The sequence below is a fragment of the Glandiceps talaboti genome, chromosome 2, assembly GCF_964340395.1.
Source record: "Glandiceps talaboti chromosome 2, keGlaTala1.1, whole genome shotgun sequence".
In the NCBI taxonomy this organism is placed as follows: domain Eukaryota; kingdom Metazoa; phylum Hemichordata; class Enteropneusta; family Spengelidae; genus Glandiceps; species Glandiceps talaboti.
In genome coordinates, this window is record NC_135550.1 from 4095601 (window position 1) to 4116728 (window position 21128).

Sequence of the window (21128 nt, forward strand, 5' to 3'; positions counted from 1 at the left end):
TGCCATGGTTTGAAAGCTGATATCAAGAGAATTTGGAAATCCTTTGTAACTTCCGCTGGTAAGTTTTTGTGTAGTTGATATTTAAACCTGCATTTAGACATTTGGAAGAATTTATAGACGGAATGAAACTTTGTATCTTAGTTAATTTATTTTTTCTAATTATTGTAGCCTTTTTTGTTCAAGGTGACTTATAAGCCCGATGGGCTGGGGGATATTTTATTACCTCATGTCATAATAAAATTACCTACTTACTTACTCACTCACACATACACTCACACACTCACATACATATATATACATACGTACATACGTACATACATACATACATACATACATACATACATACATACATACATACATACATACATACATACATACACATACATACATACATACATACATACATACATACATACATACATACATACATACATACATACAAACACACACACACACACATACATACATACATACAGACAGACAGACAGACAGACAGACATACATACATACATACATACATACAGACAGACAGACAGACAGACAGACAGACATACATACATACATACATACATACATACATACATACATACATACATACATACATACATACATACATACAGACATAGATACATACATACATACATACATACATACATACATACATACATACATACATACATACATACACACATACATACATACTTACATCATTCTGATATTTTTGAGAGTCGATTAACTGAAATGTAACTGTTGTACTTCAAGCCTTGTCATGCTAGACGATACCATGTGAAAATATTCATTAGATTTTTTTGTCCAGCCAGACATTATCGTCTGAGGCTTTTGTCTGGCAGACGATAAAATGTAGTAATGTTGGTTAGATTTATGTCGAGCCTGACGACATGTTGTTTCAGTTTTTGATTATTCGTGATTTTCGTTGAAATAGTGAGTTTTCAGGCAAGCTAAGCTGTTTAGTTAGAAAGCCATTAGCAGTAACTTTTTCACTTATTCCATTTACTTGTTGAGACATGTTCACTCAAATTGTGCTACTTTTCTTCTTCAGATATCTGATGATAATCTTTTCACAAAATTATGTTTTCACAACCGTAATTTCAGCTGTTATGATTCCTTAAAATCAAGAATGTTTCATGTAAAGTCCCCTTTTGTCAATATACACACTTTTCTTCTGATTCTGAAAGTAACAATCATATTACAATTATGTTTTCAATTTTTAGATGACAACATGTTTCGACGAGCATTGAATTCGATGGCTTATGGTGATTTAGTGAAGAGAAAGAGTAGTGGTCGAGGTCGCGGTCCAAACCGTAAACGCAAACATAACCCTAGTTTGGATGATAGTCGTTCAACTGTTCCTCCAGTAGTGGAATGATGAAGCTTGTGATGAATAACACGACACTGCTATAAAATGACCCTTTCTTGTTTGTTTCATAAATACATGTACAGTTACACCATGGCAATCATATGACTATTAGACTACAAAACAAAAGAAATTGCTTGTAAAATTTGCATATGTTGATCAAGAACCGAAGACTTTAGACCACAATAATCGTCATTTTAAGAGCAATATTACATGGCGATATTAATGCATAATAGATGCAAATCTGAAAATTGTTCACTATTTCTAGTCTCATTTGTTGTTTTCTGCTCTAAATGTTTGTGTTTTCTATTTGAATGCTGATGGTCAAAATAAATGTATGTGAATAATATTATTCAGAGTGTTTATTACAGTCCTCCATGTACATAATCAAGTGCTACTCAGAAAATGAATGTCTGTCCTGGGCGTATTTACATACAGATTATAAGGTAATTGATGCAGCAAGAGGTTGAAAAGATGTAGTTTTTTGATTACATCGATTTCTTAATGGTAATATAAAAGTATTATGAATGAGGTGTGACGTATATATAAGATTAGTCAATGTAGATCAGTCGTAGTTTATGAAGTTAATGTCACAGATTTAGGTAAAGTGATGTATTGAAGCAAACTGTATCAAAGTTTAACCGAACGCTTAGGGGAGAACCATTTGATTTCTGGGGGGGGGGGGATGGGTATGGCAGCAAATTTTTTTCCCATCACTGTGACAGCAATTTTTTTTAGCTACTGTCAGTTCTGCATCAAATTATTTTTTCCATATGCAGAAGCAATGCAATTTTTTTTCTCGGGTACCAATTTTGTAAAGTGCGGTTCATAACTATACCTACATGTCACTGGTTCACAACTAACTTGTTTTGTGTAAGTAGCAATAAGTAGCGTGCAGTTAACAATCCATGCTTAATTTAAGATAGATAGCTGGTAAAAAAATCCATAAGGAGCTGACTGATCACTTGGCTAACTGACCTTTAAACCAATTTCTTATTACCAAACAAAATAATCAAGTTTGAACCAACCTTGGAAAATGCTTTTATTAACAATCTTGATCTAACAACCCACAGGTGGTTATATGGTAAACGCAATGTCATACACTTATTTAATATTGATAGTGGTAGGAATCCCCTTCCCTTTATCACTAACGACCTTTTCAGGGCCACCACATCCTCCAAAAAGAGAACTACCAAACCACTAAACTATAGTTTCAACAAATAAAGTCCTGAGAATAATCCCCCGATATGGATAGAAAAAAATTTTCAAGACAAAAACACGAAACACACCTTAAACACCTTGGTAAATTATAAATAAATCCAAGAGAAAATACAAACGGTGGTTTTCCTCCAGTAGCCTCTGTTTGTAGATGTCTACAAACAAACATGTGGTTGTAGTATGGGCTTACCAGCTTCTCCAGAGATAGCTGACATCGCATTCCACAAACTTGAGTGGCACATTATTGAAACATACATGATACATGGCTAAAATGTCACTTTGAACACGTTTCAGAGATGTCATATTCATGCTATTCCGTGGCTCACAAATTGAACTCAATATTCTGAGTGAAAAGATAAATGAAATGCACCCAACATTAAAAATTTCGTTGGTCAGCTCAGAAACGGAAGTGGTATGCCTTGATTTTGTGATTTACAAAGGTCATAGGACACAAACACAGACAACTAACCAAATCTTGTTTGTTGTCTGTTCAAACAAACCAAAAGGTTGGACATCAAGACTCACATCAAACCACAGACAACTAAGAAGACCAAACTAGTCTAGTTCCTATACAGTATTGATCGTTACGATTTATACAACGTGTGGTTGTAGAAACCACATTCTGGTCATCCAGACTACCAAACCGACAATGAGGTATGAACGTGATTCGCTCGTTAGGTCCGTTATGAGAATAAGGCGACTTATCTCCAAAATGGGACACCAACTCAAGAGATTCCTCTAGTCTTCAAAACAACATAAATATTCCAAACATCAAAGCGTCTAAACTAAAAGACGCATTAACAAAGCACTTGGAACTGCTAGAAAATAATGTAACCTTGAAACAACTCTATCCGACCAAACCAGTCATAGCACAGAAAAGAACGAAACAAAAATCTTAAAGACATACTTGCCAAAACTAAACTGAAGTCCTCTGCCTCTAAAAGCAAGGCTGGAAATAGCCTTGCTGATCATAATGTGATTGAATTAAATACTAGCATCTCTGCTTGATGAACAATAATAAATTTTAAGGCAAACAAATGCGAAAACGCTGTCTTGTTAGACATAACTGCGACTGATGAAGGACCCCAACAGCCGGTCCGAAACGTCTTAAAAGAAGGGTCACCTAGGTATCAACCAGGGGACGCATTGCCAATGTCTTCTCCTGCTAACCTACCCTAATACCAGGGTCAATAACCTTGACAAACCGGTCACTTGGCTAACTGACCTTAAACCAATTTATTATACCAATTTAACAAAATAATCAAGTTTGAACCAGCTTTGGAAAATGCTTCCACTTATTAACAAACTTGAATTAACAACCCTGTGTTTATATGTTAAACGCAATGTCATACATTTATTTAATATTGATGATGTTTGGAGTCCCCTTCCCTTTATTACCGCCCAAATTTAGCTGATTTCAGCACATCACAACATATTTTGTTTTTTTACTTTCTGTCTGTCTGAACAATTTTTTTCTCAAGCTATTATGGGATCAAATTATTTTTTTCCTCCTTCACCTGCCGACAGATTTTTTTTTTATCAAAATCCTCCTGCCCCCCCCCCCGAAATCAAATGGTTCACCCTTATATATAATAGTCAGTGCACCAAAAAAATAATAAGTCTGTCTGTCTGTCTGTCTGTCTGTCCGTCCGTCCGTCCGTCCGTCTGTCCGCCCCCTCCCTCCCTCTCCCTCCCTCCCTCCCTCCCTCCCTCCCTCCCTCTCTCTCTCTCTCTCTCTCTCTCTCTCTCTCTCTCTCTCTCTCTCTCTCTCTCTCTCTCTCTCTCTCTCTCTCTCTCTCTCTCTCTCTCTCTCTCTCTCTCTCTCTCTCTCTCTCTCTCTCTCTCTCTGGTCTGTATGAAAATGATGTGTAATTCTTATTCTATTTCCACGTCAGCTTGAATTACTGCTCATCACAATTATTTCAATTTCCGTGGTTTAAATCACACTCTCTGAATGCTGTTAAAAGGTATACTGACATAACATGGAACTAATTATAACGTTATTGTCCTGTCGAACTAAAAGATGTCCGCTTTGTATTTTGTAGGTTTAGTTCATAGTTGAGCATGAAAATGGATTTGATAACAGCAAATATCGCAACATATACGTTTATGTTTTACATGGAAGTTATTAGACATAGACACAGACATAACCTTAGACATTGCATAGACATAGCAATGTTGGGATGCAATAGTTTATCAATTAATATGCTGATTACGTTCCATCACAAAAGAGTGTGTCGCAGTTTGTGAATAACACATTCCAACATTTCGGTACTATCCATGGAATTGAGCATACAAAGAATAAGACGATAATTGGTAATAGGGTATGAGGCAATGATACATTATCCCCGTGATGTTACCATGTCAAATTCCAGTAAGTACGGTAAAAATACTATTCTTCATATGCACACTTTACAAGTTTTAAAACAATTGAAATTACTGTAACCTTTAATAGTGACAATTCACTAAGTTGATACCTGTCTGTATGTCTGTCTGTGTATGTACGTATGTATGTATGTATGTATGTATGTATGTATGTATGTATGTATGTATGTATGTATGTGTGTGTGTGTGTGTGTGTGTGTGTGTGCGTGCGTGCATGCATGCATGCATGGATGTATGTATGTATGTATGTATGTATGTATGTATGTATGTATGTATGTATGTATGTATGTATGTGTGTGTGTGTATGTATGTACATCCAGAACATTATATGTAAACATCACTAGAAACATCCCATTTTTTCAGATTAATCCACCCAGTATACGTAGTAGTTGAATTGTTTACCCCCAAAATCTGTGTAAACCAGTGAATGCATATCTCTTGTCTGACTACATTGCACTGACCAATCGACACACTAGACACAAAGCTAACATTTCAAATAGATTTCTCTGCAGTTAGCAGGTTCAAGGGATAGGTATTCTTTACTTACATTTAGGAATTAACTCGTAGTGATTCTCTCATTATTTATGTAAATTTGATGTAAATTTGATGTAAATTTGATGTAAATTTGATGTAAATTTGATCAGCCAAACTTCATCTTACGTCTGCATTAATGACACTGGTAGGATGAACACATATTGTTCTGACTTTCACTGAATTTTTAAACGATTTATTGTTTGCCGAATTCGCGAATAAGAGAGTAAAAAGAGTACCTTAGATGTGTATATTTATATATCTACTGTCATAAAGTTAATGTGACTCGATTTAGATATTCGTCACTTATTAAAAAAAAGATAAAGTTTTACCCTAATTTTTTTACTCCATACGAATACAAACAATAGAAAACCGACACTAAAACGATTCATTACAAATGCGGAAATTGTATTTCTATATGATAAATATGTTATTAATTACAGCAAAATTGGTCAAAATTGAAATTAAGTGATTACTGAGACACGATGTCTATTACAACTTTATGAAACAGCAATTTACATAAATTAACATGCATTTCTGTTTGTCTTTGTATTCACTAAAAATAAATGAATAAATTACTGAATATGGCGATGTTTTGAGGGTGGGGATGGATGGGGTAAGATTATTGTGTTCGTCAATGAGTAATTGTATACCCTTCTGTTGAATTGATTGAATGTTTTGAAAATCGTGCTTGAACTATCTTGCTGATTGATTGACTGACAGACTGACACGGGATAACCGACCGAACGACAGATGGCACACACGAATGAACAAACGACTGACTGACTGGATGAATGAATGAATGAAAGTGGATGGATGAATAGATAATGAAGAATGAAAATGCCTGTCTGTCTGTCTGTCTGTCTGTCTGTCTGTCTGTCTGCCTGCCTGCCTGCCTGTCTGTCTGTCTGTCTGTCTGTCTGTCTGTCTGTCTGTCTGTCTGTCTGTCTGTCTGTCTGTCTGTCTGTCTGTCTGTCTGTCTGTCTGTCTGTGTCTGTCTGTCTGTAATCTAATAGCAATCGCTAATCTCTTTCGGCAAATTTTGAAAACCTATTTACCATAAATACTTTAATTTCAAAGAAAAGTGAATAATATGCCAATACCTTTTTCTAGTTCAGCCCAAATTATTTTTCTTATTTCCTCATAAAAATTATTTTAATTTCCGTGGTTTGTGAATTTGAATGATGTCAAAACGTGTATATTAGACACAGTATGACAATAATTCATTATTTCAATCCTGTGTTTGTTAGAAATGTTGTCTTTTTAACAAAGAGAGTAGTTGTTAGTAGTTTATGAATAAAAATCTGCCGACGATATCCATGAAAATGATACATACATGGAATTATATGACATTTGGTGACAATTAATGAAACAATGGAAAATTAAGTTTTTACTCCCGTGATACATCATTATACTAAATTAGAAACAATTCGAAATGATGTGAAATCTACGTGGTATCTGTATATATACATGTACATTCGGCATATATTGTCCATAATTTCCAAAACAACGCTTAAATACAATATGGACAAACTTGTGGTTATCATGATTGTCGCCATTGTCTGTCTTTCCCTGCAGACTGACAGTGTAAGTATGAAAAATGTCATTTTATGGAAATAGTCAGACGATGTGCATAAGGGAGCCTCCAGTAATTACAAGGGTGGGAAGGACTGGAGTGGGGAAGTAGGCGGCGAGGGGGTTCATATTTTACAAATCCGTTCTCGGGGGAGGGCCATATTTAGGAAATGGGGATTAGGGAAGGGTCACATTTTACTTTGAGTAACTGTATTCTGAAACTTAGCATTATTTTGTGATTTTGGTATCCTATCGCTTTGTATCGTGTACAATCGCCATGCAATGTAGCCGGTAAGTGTACACCTAGTGACCCTCTAAAATGATATTGTTTTGATTGTTGACACTGTAAATTACTATAGCATCCTTTAACCATGGTAATAAACAGCCCAATAGTGAATTGTCAGTTGTCAGGAGAGAAGTGGGTCTCACAGGAGTAAAACTGGAACAGTTGGGTAAGGTATTAGGGAGAATGTTGTACAAAATGTTGACCCCAGTCCGAACATCGTTCGGAGTGTGCCCGTCTAGTGTTCGGGAGTTGATGCTCTGGCCTGCAGTTCAGCCAATGAGATCCAAACACAGTACCCTCACACAAATATACTGTGTTGGTAGTAGTGGTTGGGGAAATAAACAATAGATTTAAACTTTTCAACGCGGTGGCAGCAGTGGGATTAAGTCCTTGAAATAATTGATTTTGGGACTTATGTCTTACTCCATGTCTGACAGCATTTCAACCATGTTTTTGAAACATATGGAGGGCCATACTTCAGAGAATGGAAATTGCGGGAGGGTCACTTTCTAGCACGACATAATCGGAGGAGGGTCACATTTTATGCAATAGCCCGTGCCTGATTTCCCTCTACCCCCTTGTAATTACTGTAGGCTCCCTATTAGTAAGTAAATGTATCCGGCAGTAGTCAGAATCAAACGCTCGTGCCGCGATCGGGGGTTTCTCATGAAGAAAACCTGGCCACCAAATACAGAAATCCTCTAACAAAACTTTAATTTACAAGCAAAAATGTACATGGTTATCAAGAACCGTTTCCCCCCATGTAAATTGTTGGTCATGCAAATAAGCACAATTCGACGTGTTGGCCGGAATTTGGAATACATAATGATTGCGACGCGATGCATAATGGTCGACGATTGGAGACATTTCTTGATTGGAGACACTTGGGGACAGGTGTTGGTAGGTAGATACGGCCTCTGAACACAACATACGTGGTCATGAATATCGTCTATAAAGTTTAGTAGATCCATGATATCATCATGGCTGTACTTAACACACATGATATTATCCAGTGACAACAAGGTCATGGCTTTCAAATTGTCCGTACCACTTTAATCCCCCCCCCCCCCCAGCAAACGGACAGTTTGACAAACCCTGTCGACCTGGACGGGTGAAACGTTAATCGTAACTAATTAGTTGGTCGTGGTACAAGAACTAATTATTACAGCATTGTGTTGGTTGTCTGAGTTTATGCACATCATTTAGACCATTCAACTATTAGTTAATGTTGTATGAATATGAGAGTAATATAGTCGTTTGATTTGTTACCAAATAGAAACCTATCATATCCAGACGGTCTGGTCCAGCTGAATGGACAGTAGATGGTCAGAGAATAGCGATGTTTCCATTAGGCAGGGCAGCAGGTTGGTTTACATAGTACAATATAAGTGTCCATATAATTACTACTTTAAAACGTTGAATTGATTTTCTGTAACTCTATTTAAAAATCACGTGTTTATTTGTATAGCCACACAATTCACACTCAGTGCAATTATACTAAACAGTATACAATATAAGAGTTATGGTAGTTTTGAAACAGAGTTTCTGGCCCATAGTTTTAGAACCTCTAGAGTTTGTGCTAGTCCTCCAGGATATACAAGTAGCTTTCTCTGCATGCATGGTTCTAAGCCCATTACCCCCCCCGGCCCGTTACCCCCAGTCTGTTGCCCCCTGGTCATTTTGCCCCCCCCCCCCCTTCGGCCTTTTGCCACCATAATATGTAGTTTACATCGTTATGTTTGATTAATCATGAATGTACATAAGAGTGACTTATGCGTCCATGGATTGATCTCGCAAGCATAATGTCTCATATGTTCATTCATAGAAATCATTTCATGATTATTTGTTGTTATTGAATGACGATATTGCACATATTTCCTTGTAACAAACAGAACAATGAATCATTTCTAACTCGCAATGGTTTCTGGCATTTGCATTATGCAATAACTGTTATCAATTCAACATTTTAAGTCTCTGTAACAATAAAAGACCTGTGTAATTTATGATTTCAATTAGTATTGACATTGAGTCTAATATGTCGTCCTTTATTATTAAGATTCAAGAATGAATAGTGAGATAACTGAGATAATTATATCGCGTAAAACTAAACTCGAAGTTTCTAAAAGTACTTTATATTCAACTGAGGGGGCAACTGGCCGGGGCAAAGGGCCGGGGGGGGGGGGGGCCGACGGGCCTGCTTCCGATTCTCCAGCCAAGCCCTCCCCCACCTCCGAGCTTGTTTGTGCTGAGCCTGTCCTAATCAACATATCACGCTTCTGTCTTCAACGTTTAGGTGATGCTTTAGTTCGCCGATCTTTTTTACCTATAATGAGGAAGATCCGCATCCAACCTCCCAGTAAGACAACACACTTAACAGGGTGACATGGCTATCACCAGAACACAGCATGCAGCAGACCATGAATAATTTAGCACTTTCAGTACTGTAACAATAATGCGACGAGTAACAGTTTTGTCAAGTTTCCTTTAAACACTCAAAATACTTTCATGTTATGGATTTTCAAACTATATTCTAAGCTCATCTGTAGAATCACAGACAAGTCTGTGGTAGAATTGATATTATTATGTTCACAAATAAAGATGCATTTATAAGAATTATTAATTTCCTAAATAGCACTACATGTATGTATGTATGTATGTGTGTGTGTGTGTGTGTGTGTGTGTGTGTGTGTGTGTGTGTGTGTGTGTGTGCGTGCGCGCGCGCGCACGCACGCACGCACGCACGCACGCACGTACGTACGTATGTATGTACGTATGTATGTATGTATATGTATGTATGTATGTATGTATGTATGTATGTATGTATGTATGTATGTATGTATGTATGTATGTATGTATGTGTGTATTATCATCAAGAACATTCATTTATGTAGACATCCAAGAAACATCCATTTTCCCCCAGATTAATCCGGATTCTCTGTAGTTACCAGAGTGACTCTTTGGCTGGGTATGGATTTGTTGAAGTTGACAATAACAAAGTCCAATATTCGATACGGTTTCAAAGTCTGACATCAATTTACATAATTTATAAGAATTAACTCACAAAGCATTCATTCCGTCGTTATTCATAAAATGTTAAGAACATTTGATATAAAATTGATCACCTTACGTTTTTATTGACGGCAAATTTTGTAGGTAAGTAGGATGAACACACAATCTGAGAGGAGGCGATCAGGATAAAAACGTAAACATGTACCACGAAGAAGGTCAATTCAGGCAAAATAACGACGGTAAAATAGCAATGAACGATTAGCCGACATCGACTACATCGGATTTTAATCAGATTGGATGAACACACAACCAAAGTATTCTAACTTTCACTGAATTATTAAATGATTCATTGTTTGCCGAAACAAGATGGAGAAAAGTACTTTAGATGCCCATATTTGCATATCTTCTGTCATAAAATTCAATAAAATCTTGATTTAGATATTCGTCATTTATAAAAAAAGGAGAGAAAGTTTTACCCTATTTTTTTACTCCATATGTTACTACGAATACAAACAATAGAAAACCGACGCTAAAACGATTCATTACAAATGCGGAAATTGTATTTCTATATAATAAATATGTTATTAATTACAGCAAAATTGGTCAAAATTGAAGTTAAGCGATTACTGAGACACGATGTCTATTACAACTTTATGAAACAGCAATTTACATAAATTAACATAAATTTCTGTTTGTCTTTGTATCCACTAAAAATACTGATGGGAATCTGGCAACGTTCGGAGGGTTGGGATGGATGGGGCAAGGCTATCGTGTTCGTCGATGAGGAAGAGAGCCTTCAGTAATCATTACAAGGGGGAGGGCCGGGATAAACCAGGCTCATGCTGTTGCGTAAAATGTGACCCCCCCCCCAACTCCGTCGTGCTAAAAGGGGCCCTCTTCCAACTTTCTTTCTCTAAAATATTACCTCCCCCTATCAAGTAGTTCCAAAGGTGAGTTAAATGCTGTCAGAAATGTAAAAGGACATGAATCCCAGAAACAAGGAGGCAAGGACTTAATCCTACCGCTGCCACCATGTTGAAAGTTTGGTTATTTTCCACTACTACCGTCATGTGGATGTGTGTATGTGTGAAGGCATTGCATTAATAAATACATATATGGATCTCATTGGCTGAGCTGAAGGCCACAATTCAACTTCCAATTATTAGATTGTAGATTGACAAACTTCCTACATCACTCGGGAGCGAGGTCAACATCTCCACAACATTATCCGTAGTATCTTACCCAACTGCTCCCGTTTCATATATCTGAGACCCACTCCTCTATTCACACCACAACTCACAATTAATTCATTTCATGGTTGTCCGCAGCAGTTTGATTGATATAGGCTGATATCATGGTACCTAGCCCTAACCCTAACCCGAATGGTAGCAATAGAATTTGGAACTGGTGGCAGCGATGCGATGACAAAGCCCCCCCCCCCCCAATTATGCAATGGTAGACAATACAATAAAGCTAAAGTAATCCTAACCTAATTTGCATTTTCTAAAATATGGCCCTCCCCTGAGAACCAATTTCTAAAAAAGCGACCCTCCCTAATTCCCCCGACCCTCTCCCTTTTAAGGCTCCCTGAGTGTTTACCTTTCTGTTGAATTGATTGAAAACCGTGCTATTTAATTTGACAGATCCAACCGATCGACAGACTGTACAGACGAAAAAACAAATGAATGACCAAACTAACGAAGGAATTAATGAAAATGGGTGGGTGAATGAGTGAGAGAGTGAGTGAGTGAGTGAGGGAGTGAGTGAGTGAATGGATGGATGAATGAATTATTAACCTTTTGACTAAACTATGAACTCACATATTGACTGAATAAATCAGTAAAGTGTTAATGAGATCACAATTTTCTGTTATCCAACTAACATCTGATTTTCTGTACATTGCATTGTACGACTCGTTCTCAAATTTCACAAATGTGTAATACGTAAATTAATAGTGAGCTTTGCCCGATGAAAGCAAATATTTGATGAACAAATGATTGCAATACTATATTTAATTGGTAGACTCAATAATCTCTAATGAGAACGCTATTTAAGAAATAAATATTCTATTATATTATGCAAATTTTTGAGGTAAAGACCATATTGATTATTGTTTCAAATAGACATATTTTTCTTGGCAGCTATTTGGATAGGTCTACATGTTGTACAGATTGGTAACTATATCGTGAAAATGATGAACATACGATTAATTGCGATGGTTTGCCTACTTTTGTTCATTGTTGTTGTGAGTATTCCACTTATTCAAATATTATATATCATATATAGGAGCACAACTCGAATTGAAATCAACATAACACTCCCAATCAATGCACCTCTGTTTTTAGCACATGTCAAGCGTCACTCGTCATTTTTCCCCGTACGTGTAGCCAGCAGCATATAAGTTTTGCATTCTCCCGTCGTCGACCGAATGCATAAGTTTATTTTCAAATTAAATCAATGTGGCAAATTATCTTTTGCATCAGATGTCTGTAATGTCATAATTAATTCCCAACAAATAATTCAGTTCTACGTGTGAATTTCAATTCAACATGGGAGCAGTGTTACATTTGTTTTAAGAGAAAAACAAACAAAAATGTTTATACAAGTCTTATGTTAATAGACTAAATACTTATTTCCAAATTTGTCTCCACGTTTATTACAAGAGTGATGGGCATTGCAATAGGTACCTGAGTACACACAGACACACAGACACAGACACACAGACACAGACACACACACACACACACACACGCACACACACACACACACACACACAAACACACACACACACACGCACACACACACACACACACACACACACACACACTTGGTTACTGACTTGTCTGGAAATACAAATCTAGTGTATTAAGTATGTGTAACATTGATTGGATCAGATGTGACTGCTACAATAGTAATGCAAATGTACATAAAAATAAACTCTGTAGTATTTACATGGACGTCCAAAGACAAAGTTGTTGTGCACGTGGCTCTAAAAAGCAACCTACATGTAGATACATATATGTCTCTCGTGTATATTTTGAAGAAAATATATGACCCAGAAGTTTCAAATTTTGTGCAGCTGCGATCTGACTCGAGTACCAGAGGTCATCAGCTTAAGATTTATAAAACATTTTCTCATCTGAATCTAAGAAAATATGCATTTGTAAATACATCAGTTGAGATATGGACCAAATTGCCAGTCAATGTGGTATCAACATCAATTGTACGCATGTTTGAAGGTCGTCTAGATAAGCTATGGGAAAACCAACCCTTGTATTATGATTATAAGGAAAACACTATTGACACTTCACTATGCAGAGACTGTAGTACACATGAGCCTCATAACTAAGTTATAGTCCAGTCAAAATAAGGTTTGACCCAAACATAATTGCAACAGAAATAATTTTTAGTGCATCTTGTTCAGAATTTTGTGCTGAACAACATATCAAAAGTCTAGAAAAATCTAAGTGGTGGAACATGGTGAAAATAAGGTTTTTATTAATTAGCATAATTAGCGAGGATATTATATTCTTAAAATGCTGTTTTCGCAATAAAACCTGGCAAGTAACATGTCTATGGATAGGTCTAAGGGTGAAAAAGCATACTCGGACCATCATATGATGATTCAACATCTCATTAGCATAATTAATATGTAAATTATGAAAAATTATAATCAGCATATTCAAATTTGATAACATTTTAACACAAATGTATGCAGGTTATATATCATTTGATTTGCAGTACAGTGGGAAATAAATTTAGCGTGCTTGTCATCATCAAACACTTTTCATGTAAAATGTATCAAAGATTCTTAATTAATTAGTAATTAGCATAATTAGCATATACACGGTTTATCAATCTCCAAAGCAAGTAATATGTCTTTGGGAAGGTCTTGAAATGACAAATTACATAGGCTACAATGGACCTTTTAATAGCATCAAAGACAGTCTGATAACTCATATTTCTGTTTTGTAGTTATGCAACAGAGAAATCAAGGCAATAAATGTTAACAATTGCATCTTGCCTGAAACTTCCACCCTATAGTATAGGTATAATGATCTTTATGCATCTAACCAACAATGTTGCAAAAGTTACTACTTATATCACTGGATCATTGTGTACTTCTTATACCAATGTATCGCTGTATACCAATGTGTACATATTGTTCTCGCATACCATACTGATATCAAGTTGTTAACTTAGGAGGAACACAAGATTAAGATGTACTTATACTGAGAGTCGACAAGGACATGAAAGTATTATGGGATGTCCATTCCCCTCATCATTCTCATCACTAAACTAAACAGCCAATCTCTTTCTTATCATATTGTTCTTTTTTAACACATTTCCATCTTCAAACTTTCTGATTCAATTCTATAAATATTATTATTAACAGTGCAGAAAGATAAATTAATTAAACACCCCTTTCAACACTGATATAATTTGAAAGTAACATCATCAGTCATTTGTTTGTGTCAATTTACCACAATGACATGACAATCGCCTTCCAATTCAATCTAGCCCACAATCATTTATGTAGTGACTCAAATAATTAGTCAAACTTAATGGTTAGCCTGATATAACAGGAATTACATACGGTAAAAATTCTGTTCGAAACAAATGACATGTCAAGAAGGCTATCAAATTCAGTTGTTTCATTTTTAAAATCCTGTCATAAAATTGAATGGCAAAACTTTAAAAGGATTTAAATTCTCACTGATTCTATGGAAACCAAATAATTTTCATTTAAAAAACAGGCACTGCATGGTTGATAAATGCTTAGTTCTTGTGCACATGTTTTACGGGGAACAAGAAATTATAAAATAAAAAATGATTAGATCACCCTCACAAAATGGAATCAAAATTGAATAAAAATTAATCAAATGAAATCTAAACAAATATACCATATATTTTTCTAGAAATTGAAAACAAAACGAGGGAAGCTAAAGTACTTCGCAACATTTACCTGCCCCTGATATCCAAACAAATGTATTGATAATTTTAAATATCATTTCGAAAGAATTAGCATTGTCATATGGAATTAGAACAAAGGTTGTGATGATTGTGTAACAATGTGAACACAAACATGTAGAAAATATGAATAAAGTTAGATGATAAAACTAATAAAAGAAAAATGAAATAATTATAATAGTCATTATCAGCCAGACTATTAATATTACAAAGGCGATTTATTGTAGCTATATTTTATTTTGCTTACAATTAGCTTTGGTCTACGTTTCGCATTCTGCATCACACGGCCCCTTATAGAGTTATACAATCGTGGAAAGCTTAGAACTTAAAAGAAGAGGTCATTTTCAAACACAAAATAATAGGAGATAAAAATCTGTTGAAACGATATCATCAGCATTGTATGTGCAAGGATTAAGGGACAATCGCATAATATATCCCACAAGCTCAATAAATGAACTTTGTCCATTTAGGACAACACATTAAATACTATATTGGAAATCTAAAAGTTGTATATCACATAAGAAGTAAATTTTAATCAACTTATGAACATCTTAGTATAAATATAGAAGTTATCATTGAAGGCGTGATTGTGAAAGTTTTCGAACTTTGGTTAGAAGTGCAAGAATGAAGTTCAGCAATCGCATTGATGCCAGACCCGCCCCTCCCAAACGAACGAAGTTATACTTTATTGAGCTTTTGTGACATCGTGCGATCATCCGTAAATAGATTTGGAGCTCCAAAGTTTGTTTGTTTCCAAGAATTCCTTGTCTCATTGTACAAGGCATCTTCTGAGCCAAATTTGCCAATTTTTTTATTAACTATATTTGAGATGTCGCAGTATGCAGAATTAGTAAAAATGACTTTTCCAGGTCAAAGATAAAATTAGTTTGTGGTCGTAACATATTCAAATATTAAATAAATTAATTTTAAAGATGAAGTGAGATTTGCACTCAAAATGACACGTAACTGTGAGATGACTGGTAATGGTACAGAAATAAAACAAAGAAGATAATAGAGGAAGGGCCCCATCCAAATAAATTATTAATGTCCTGTATCACCTAAAACCGTCTTATGTTTCGTACAGTGGTGATAATACATGTAATGTGCAAAAAAATGGACCTATAATGCTGCCTTTCATGTCATTTCAAAGATGATATCTATATTTTTGTAACATTGAAATAAAAACACAACTGAATTCAAACAATTCACAGAGGGATGTAACAAAATCTACAAATGTATAATACTCATCTGAATACTTGTCTGTAGGAGTAATATGTGTCCGTGTTACATAGCGCGGAATTCAAAAGATTCAAGTTTAAGCTAATTTATATCTAGATATGAAAAGATATCTTTTATAAAAATAATATACAGTTCAATTTACAAACTCAAGACCATGTTGTCAGTAATCGAGATTTAAACGAAATATAAAGGGTAGAACATGCCAAGTAATAACTAGTAAAGCCAAACTTTATTGTAAAATGTAATGCAATAACTCATAGGATGTCATAGTTCATAGTTAGAAATTAAAGTTTCAACTGGCAGGTTTTGAGACAGAACAGAATGTGAACATGATTTTTTCACTTTTAAACAATTTGAACATAAAGACCAAAAGGTATCAACAACGCAAGAAATAACAAACACTGATACTACACAAATTGTACTTTTTAAATATAGTATGTTCATTTAGAATGACTGAAAATAAAGAAAACTACAAAAATACACAATTGTGATAAGCAGATAATCACAACTTATTCCTAAACCGGTACCACTAATAATAGCACGTATGTGGTAAAACAGGATCTAGAAACAAGTCAATCAGTGCTGCCTTAATTGAAAGACAAAGGGCAGCACTGGTAAACCCACCCAAAGAAGACATATTTATAGATATGCAGACGATCCTATGTAAACAAACAGTGACGGAATATTGATACAATCAAGGGGCATTTCTTTCTCTGAGAGATATCAAAACTATCGGGAAGAAGACAAAAAGGTCTAGGAGTACAGCATCTCAGATACTGCCATCGTCAAGGTTGTATAATTATGGTGTAGCTACATCATTTTTGAACGCTCATCTGGACACACGGTGATATAAAATCATATAATGAAAACAGAATCTTCTCCTTACACAATGTCTAATAGGTTGAATACATGTATTTATAAAACCAACAACCCATGAATGGTACTCCCGCTCAGGTTTGACAATTTGATAATGATGTTCATCTGACTTTTAAGGTCAAGACCTATCGAAAGACATATTACTTGCATACTTTAAATCGAAAAAACTTCTCAACATCTTGACGATAATTACATTAATTAATTAATTAATCAATTAATTAGGAAACTTTAACTTTTCTTTAGCTTACCTTGGAGTGGTTTGATGATTGAAAAGTTATGTTCACTCAAAATCAAGTGTCAATAACTATTGAACAAAAAATATCATGTATGCTTACTAATGTATTGTTTTACATATTAATTACACTAATTAACACTTATTTAGCATGCATGTTTATCTAACAAGGGAGGAGGTATTTAATGATGAGAGTAAGGGATTCAAATACATTTTGTACTCCAATACCTAATGAGAGACATACAACTAACAGGGGCGTTCAAAAATGTATAGTTATTGTACGTTACAAGTAATCAGTGTCCTTAATTAAAGTAATTAAAAATACACATATTAATTCTATGGGAATGGTTGCACGATCGTACAGTGACTCCAAAGTAATTACTCACCTTCAGACCTACCCATAGACATGTTACTTGCATAGATTTTTTGAACAAATGATATCTCATGAATATTATTTTTTCACTAATTATGCTAATTAAGAAAAGTCATTTTTGACCATGTTCCACCACTTAGATTTTTCTAGACTTTTGATATGTTATTCAGCATAAAATTCTGAGCAAGATGCACTAAAAATTATTTCTGTTGCAATTATGTTTGGGTTCGGCCATTTTTTCCGCTAGATTGACTGGACTATTAGCAAAGAGCTGACAGTAGAGGCCAGACAGGTCTAAAGTCAGAATGGATCTATGAATCTTTGAATCTATGCTGCATTTTAGGTGCATACAGCAGTTGTAAAAGAAGATATACATACGCTGGATCGTGAGAACTCCCGACGTGCTGAGAAAGTGGGACGTAAGTAATCGTTCTTTCCTTTCAGGGGATAACATTAAATCGTGTTCTGCCATAAAATGGGAAATTGTCACTTGCGACATTTGTATTAAACAAGGAGGTCGTTACGGCGTGTTATCTCACCTAGTACATTGTACCCAAACTAAGTGTATCAGTTTTGGGAACACAGCGACTCTCTGTACACAGCACTTGATACGTTTCTTCAAAGTGTGACAGAAGGAGTAAAATGTCTGTGAGTAATCAGGAAACCCCTCTTTAATCACTCCAAAATTAAAATGTCAACGCTACTTCAGGACTCTTTTCGGAACACATATGGTAACGCAGTTTTTATTTAAATATTGGATATCAGTATATAGAAAACAAGAATGTTTTTTAGTCTTTTCTATAGCATTCTTCTCGTAAAACACTTGACTGTACTTTGAGAAGCGTTTGACTTGGAAAGGATATCACCAGAAAGTGAAATGATCATCCTCACACTTTTGTACAGTCTTTTATGCCCTGCAACCCACAATTTCATGAGGTAGATAAACCTTTAAAAAAATCTATGTTGTTTGTAAGAAATTTACCGTCGGCAGACTACAAGATGACTGCCATACGGTTATGAAATGACGTTAATATTATGTAAATGTTTAATGTAAATGTACTATTAAAACTAGTTTATCCCACGTGACTTGTGTTTGACCAATGACCCAACAGTTTGAGATTGCATCATGTCGTGAAGCAACATTTTGTATCTCTAATGTTAAAGCTCGACAAACTTCTAAATCACTGATTCCTTCACTTTTTCATTGTTGAGTATTTAGAGTATACCTCTTGGAAGAACATCACATCTCTTAGCCAGTATCTTTGAAAAAAATACCCCTTCCGGATCAAACGGATTATATATTTATCCTGCAATACTGGCATCTTGAGTTAAGGACAGACATCACTCTGTTAGGCTATCATTTCAAGTAGTATGGATACTTCGATGACGAAATTTAAAAACATTTTATTTGTAGTGGCATTCTTTGCGTTCATTCAATGCTGTAAAACTAATTTGTGTTTTTCTACGGTTGTTTCACTGTTAGAAGCTGACTACATGATCCGACATGGAAAGATGTGGAGATCAACAAGGCCAAGTATTGAACGACCGGGACATGTGACACGTAGGATCCGACAAAGCCAAGAGGGCGGAGGTGGCAAACACAATAAGGGATTTCCAAAACACCCTCTTCCATTTTAAGGCGTTCAGAATGGATAACATTGACTGGACATAACACGCAATGTAGACCGAAATGATCTCTTAGCTTAATTAAGAATGGCTTATTTACGTCAGGAAATAAAGACGACTTAATATACTGTGTAAAATTGTCCACTTATTATTACTTCCATGCCAATGCCACTATAAAGAGCACATCAGCACCTGAACATCACCACCATCATCATCACCATGGAATTGAAATATACCAGACCAGCAAATATATTCAATGATTCTCAACAATAACTGTTACATCGAAGAAGGGCAGCAATGCCTGTGTCCCTCCCTCTGTTCTCCCGTCTCCTCTGCCTCCCCCCCCCACACACACACACTCTCTCTCTCTCTCTCTCTCTCTCTCTCTCTCTCTCTCTCCATTTTTCTCTGTAAGTCTCCCTCTTTCTTTCTGTCTCTCTCTCATATCATTTTCATTATTTTCAAACTTATACTCAAGGAAACCAAAACATGTCAAATAAGTCTCGGCTTGGAACAGTCATGATGATGCTTTAAATATTTTCTGTTCTATTAAGTTGTTATCTAAACTATGAGATTTATTGTAAGTTTTGGATTAATAAAGAGGTTTCATTGACATGTCGGTCTTTCTGTTGTTGGCTAGTCAAGCGTTACTGCGACAACGTGTACACTTTGGATGTGAAAATCACATGTAATAAAGTGATAGTTGGTAAATAATCACGAACATTAATGTGTCTATGTAATTTTGAATATCCTTCATAACTTTCTCTTTAGATCTTCCAAAGTTTCTGCGAAACTCCAAACAGGGCATACGACTTGCAATCAACTCCACATGTAAACTATGCTGTCCATCCAAACACACACAGCCTCATTCTGAAAAAAATATCATCAGCCACGAACATTAATTAATGTCAACTAGGCCTAAATCATGTCATTTAGTTTTGCTGTTAAAAGAAATCGTTCTCAAGAGGTAATTTCCTTAATTCCTGTGACCGGATTGTATTTCTGGTCGTTTTGTGTGTAATTGTGATTACTGGGTAGAAATTATCTATCGACTGAAAATACTCTCATTACGGTTCTATATAACGTACCGGTATATTGTACTGCAAATGTGTCCATCTCTGGTCACTAAACTTAATCGTGGTTCGTAATAAGGCTTAATAAAAAATTACTGTGTGGTTTCGATTACGCTCAATTTTAGAATAGGTGGGGTAGGTAGATTTGTTATTTTATTATATACATATATATATATATATATATATATATATATATATATATATATATATATATATATATATATATATATATATATATATATATATATATTTCATGTGTGAGTGTCTAGTTCAGGTTTTCCATTGTTTTCCCAATGGTCTATGTGTTGTTTATTTCTTCCTAACAGCTGTACAGCCATTGAAAGAACAGTTTTATATTG

The 21128-nt window shown here is 35.4% G+C and overlaps 1 protein-coding gene and 2 long non-coding RNA genes across 4 annotated transcripts in view; all 3 read left to right on the forward strand.

The window, feature by feature from the left end:
- LOC144453690 (uncharacterized) overlaps nt 1-1697 on the forward strand; it is an 8062-nt gene extending 6365 nt beyond the window's left edge. Inside the window, exons 5-6 of the mRNA XM_078145022.1 lie at nt 1-58; nt 1233-1697. The exon at nt 1-58 is cut by the window's left edge and continues 83 nt beyond it. Of these exons, the coding sequence (XP_078001148.1) occupies nt 1-58; nt 1233-1387 (213 nt within the window). The 3' untranslated portion in view covers nt 1388-1697. The remainder of the gene's footprint in view (nt 59-1232) is intronic.
- Nucleotides 1698-7022: 5325 nt separating this feature from the next.
- LOC144447864 (uncharacterized) lies at nt 7023-9876 on the forward strand. The gene is made up of 3 exons (XR_013482057.1): nt 7023-7096; nt 8647-8734; nt 9664-9876. It is a non-coding gene; the product is annotated as an uncharacterized LOC144447864 (long non-coding RNA).
- Nucleotides 9877-12488: 2612 nt separating this feature from the next.
- LOC144453782 (uncharacterized) lies at nt 12489-19818 on the forward strand. Of its 2 annotated transcripts, none has more exons than XR_013482429.1 (3): nt 12489-12624; nt 18414-18489; nt 19554-19818. It is a non-coding gene; the product is annotated as an uncharacterized LOC144453782 (long non-coding RNA). The 2 variants fall into 2 exon arrangements; XR_013482430.1 differs by having other exon boundaries at nt 19557-19818.
- Nucleotides 19819-21128: the final 1310 nt, after the last annotated feature.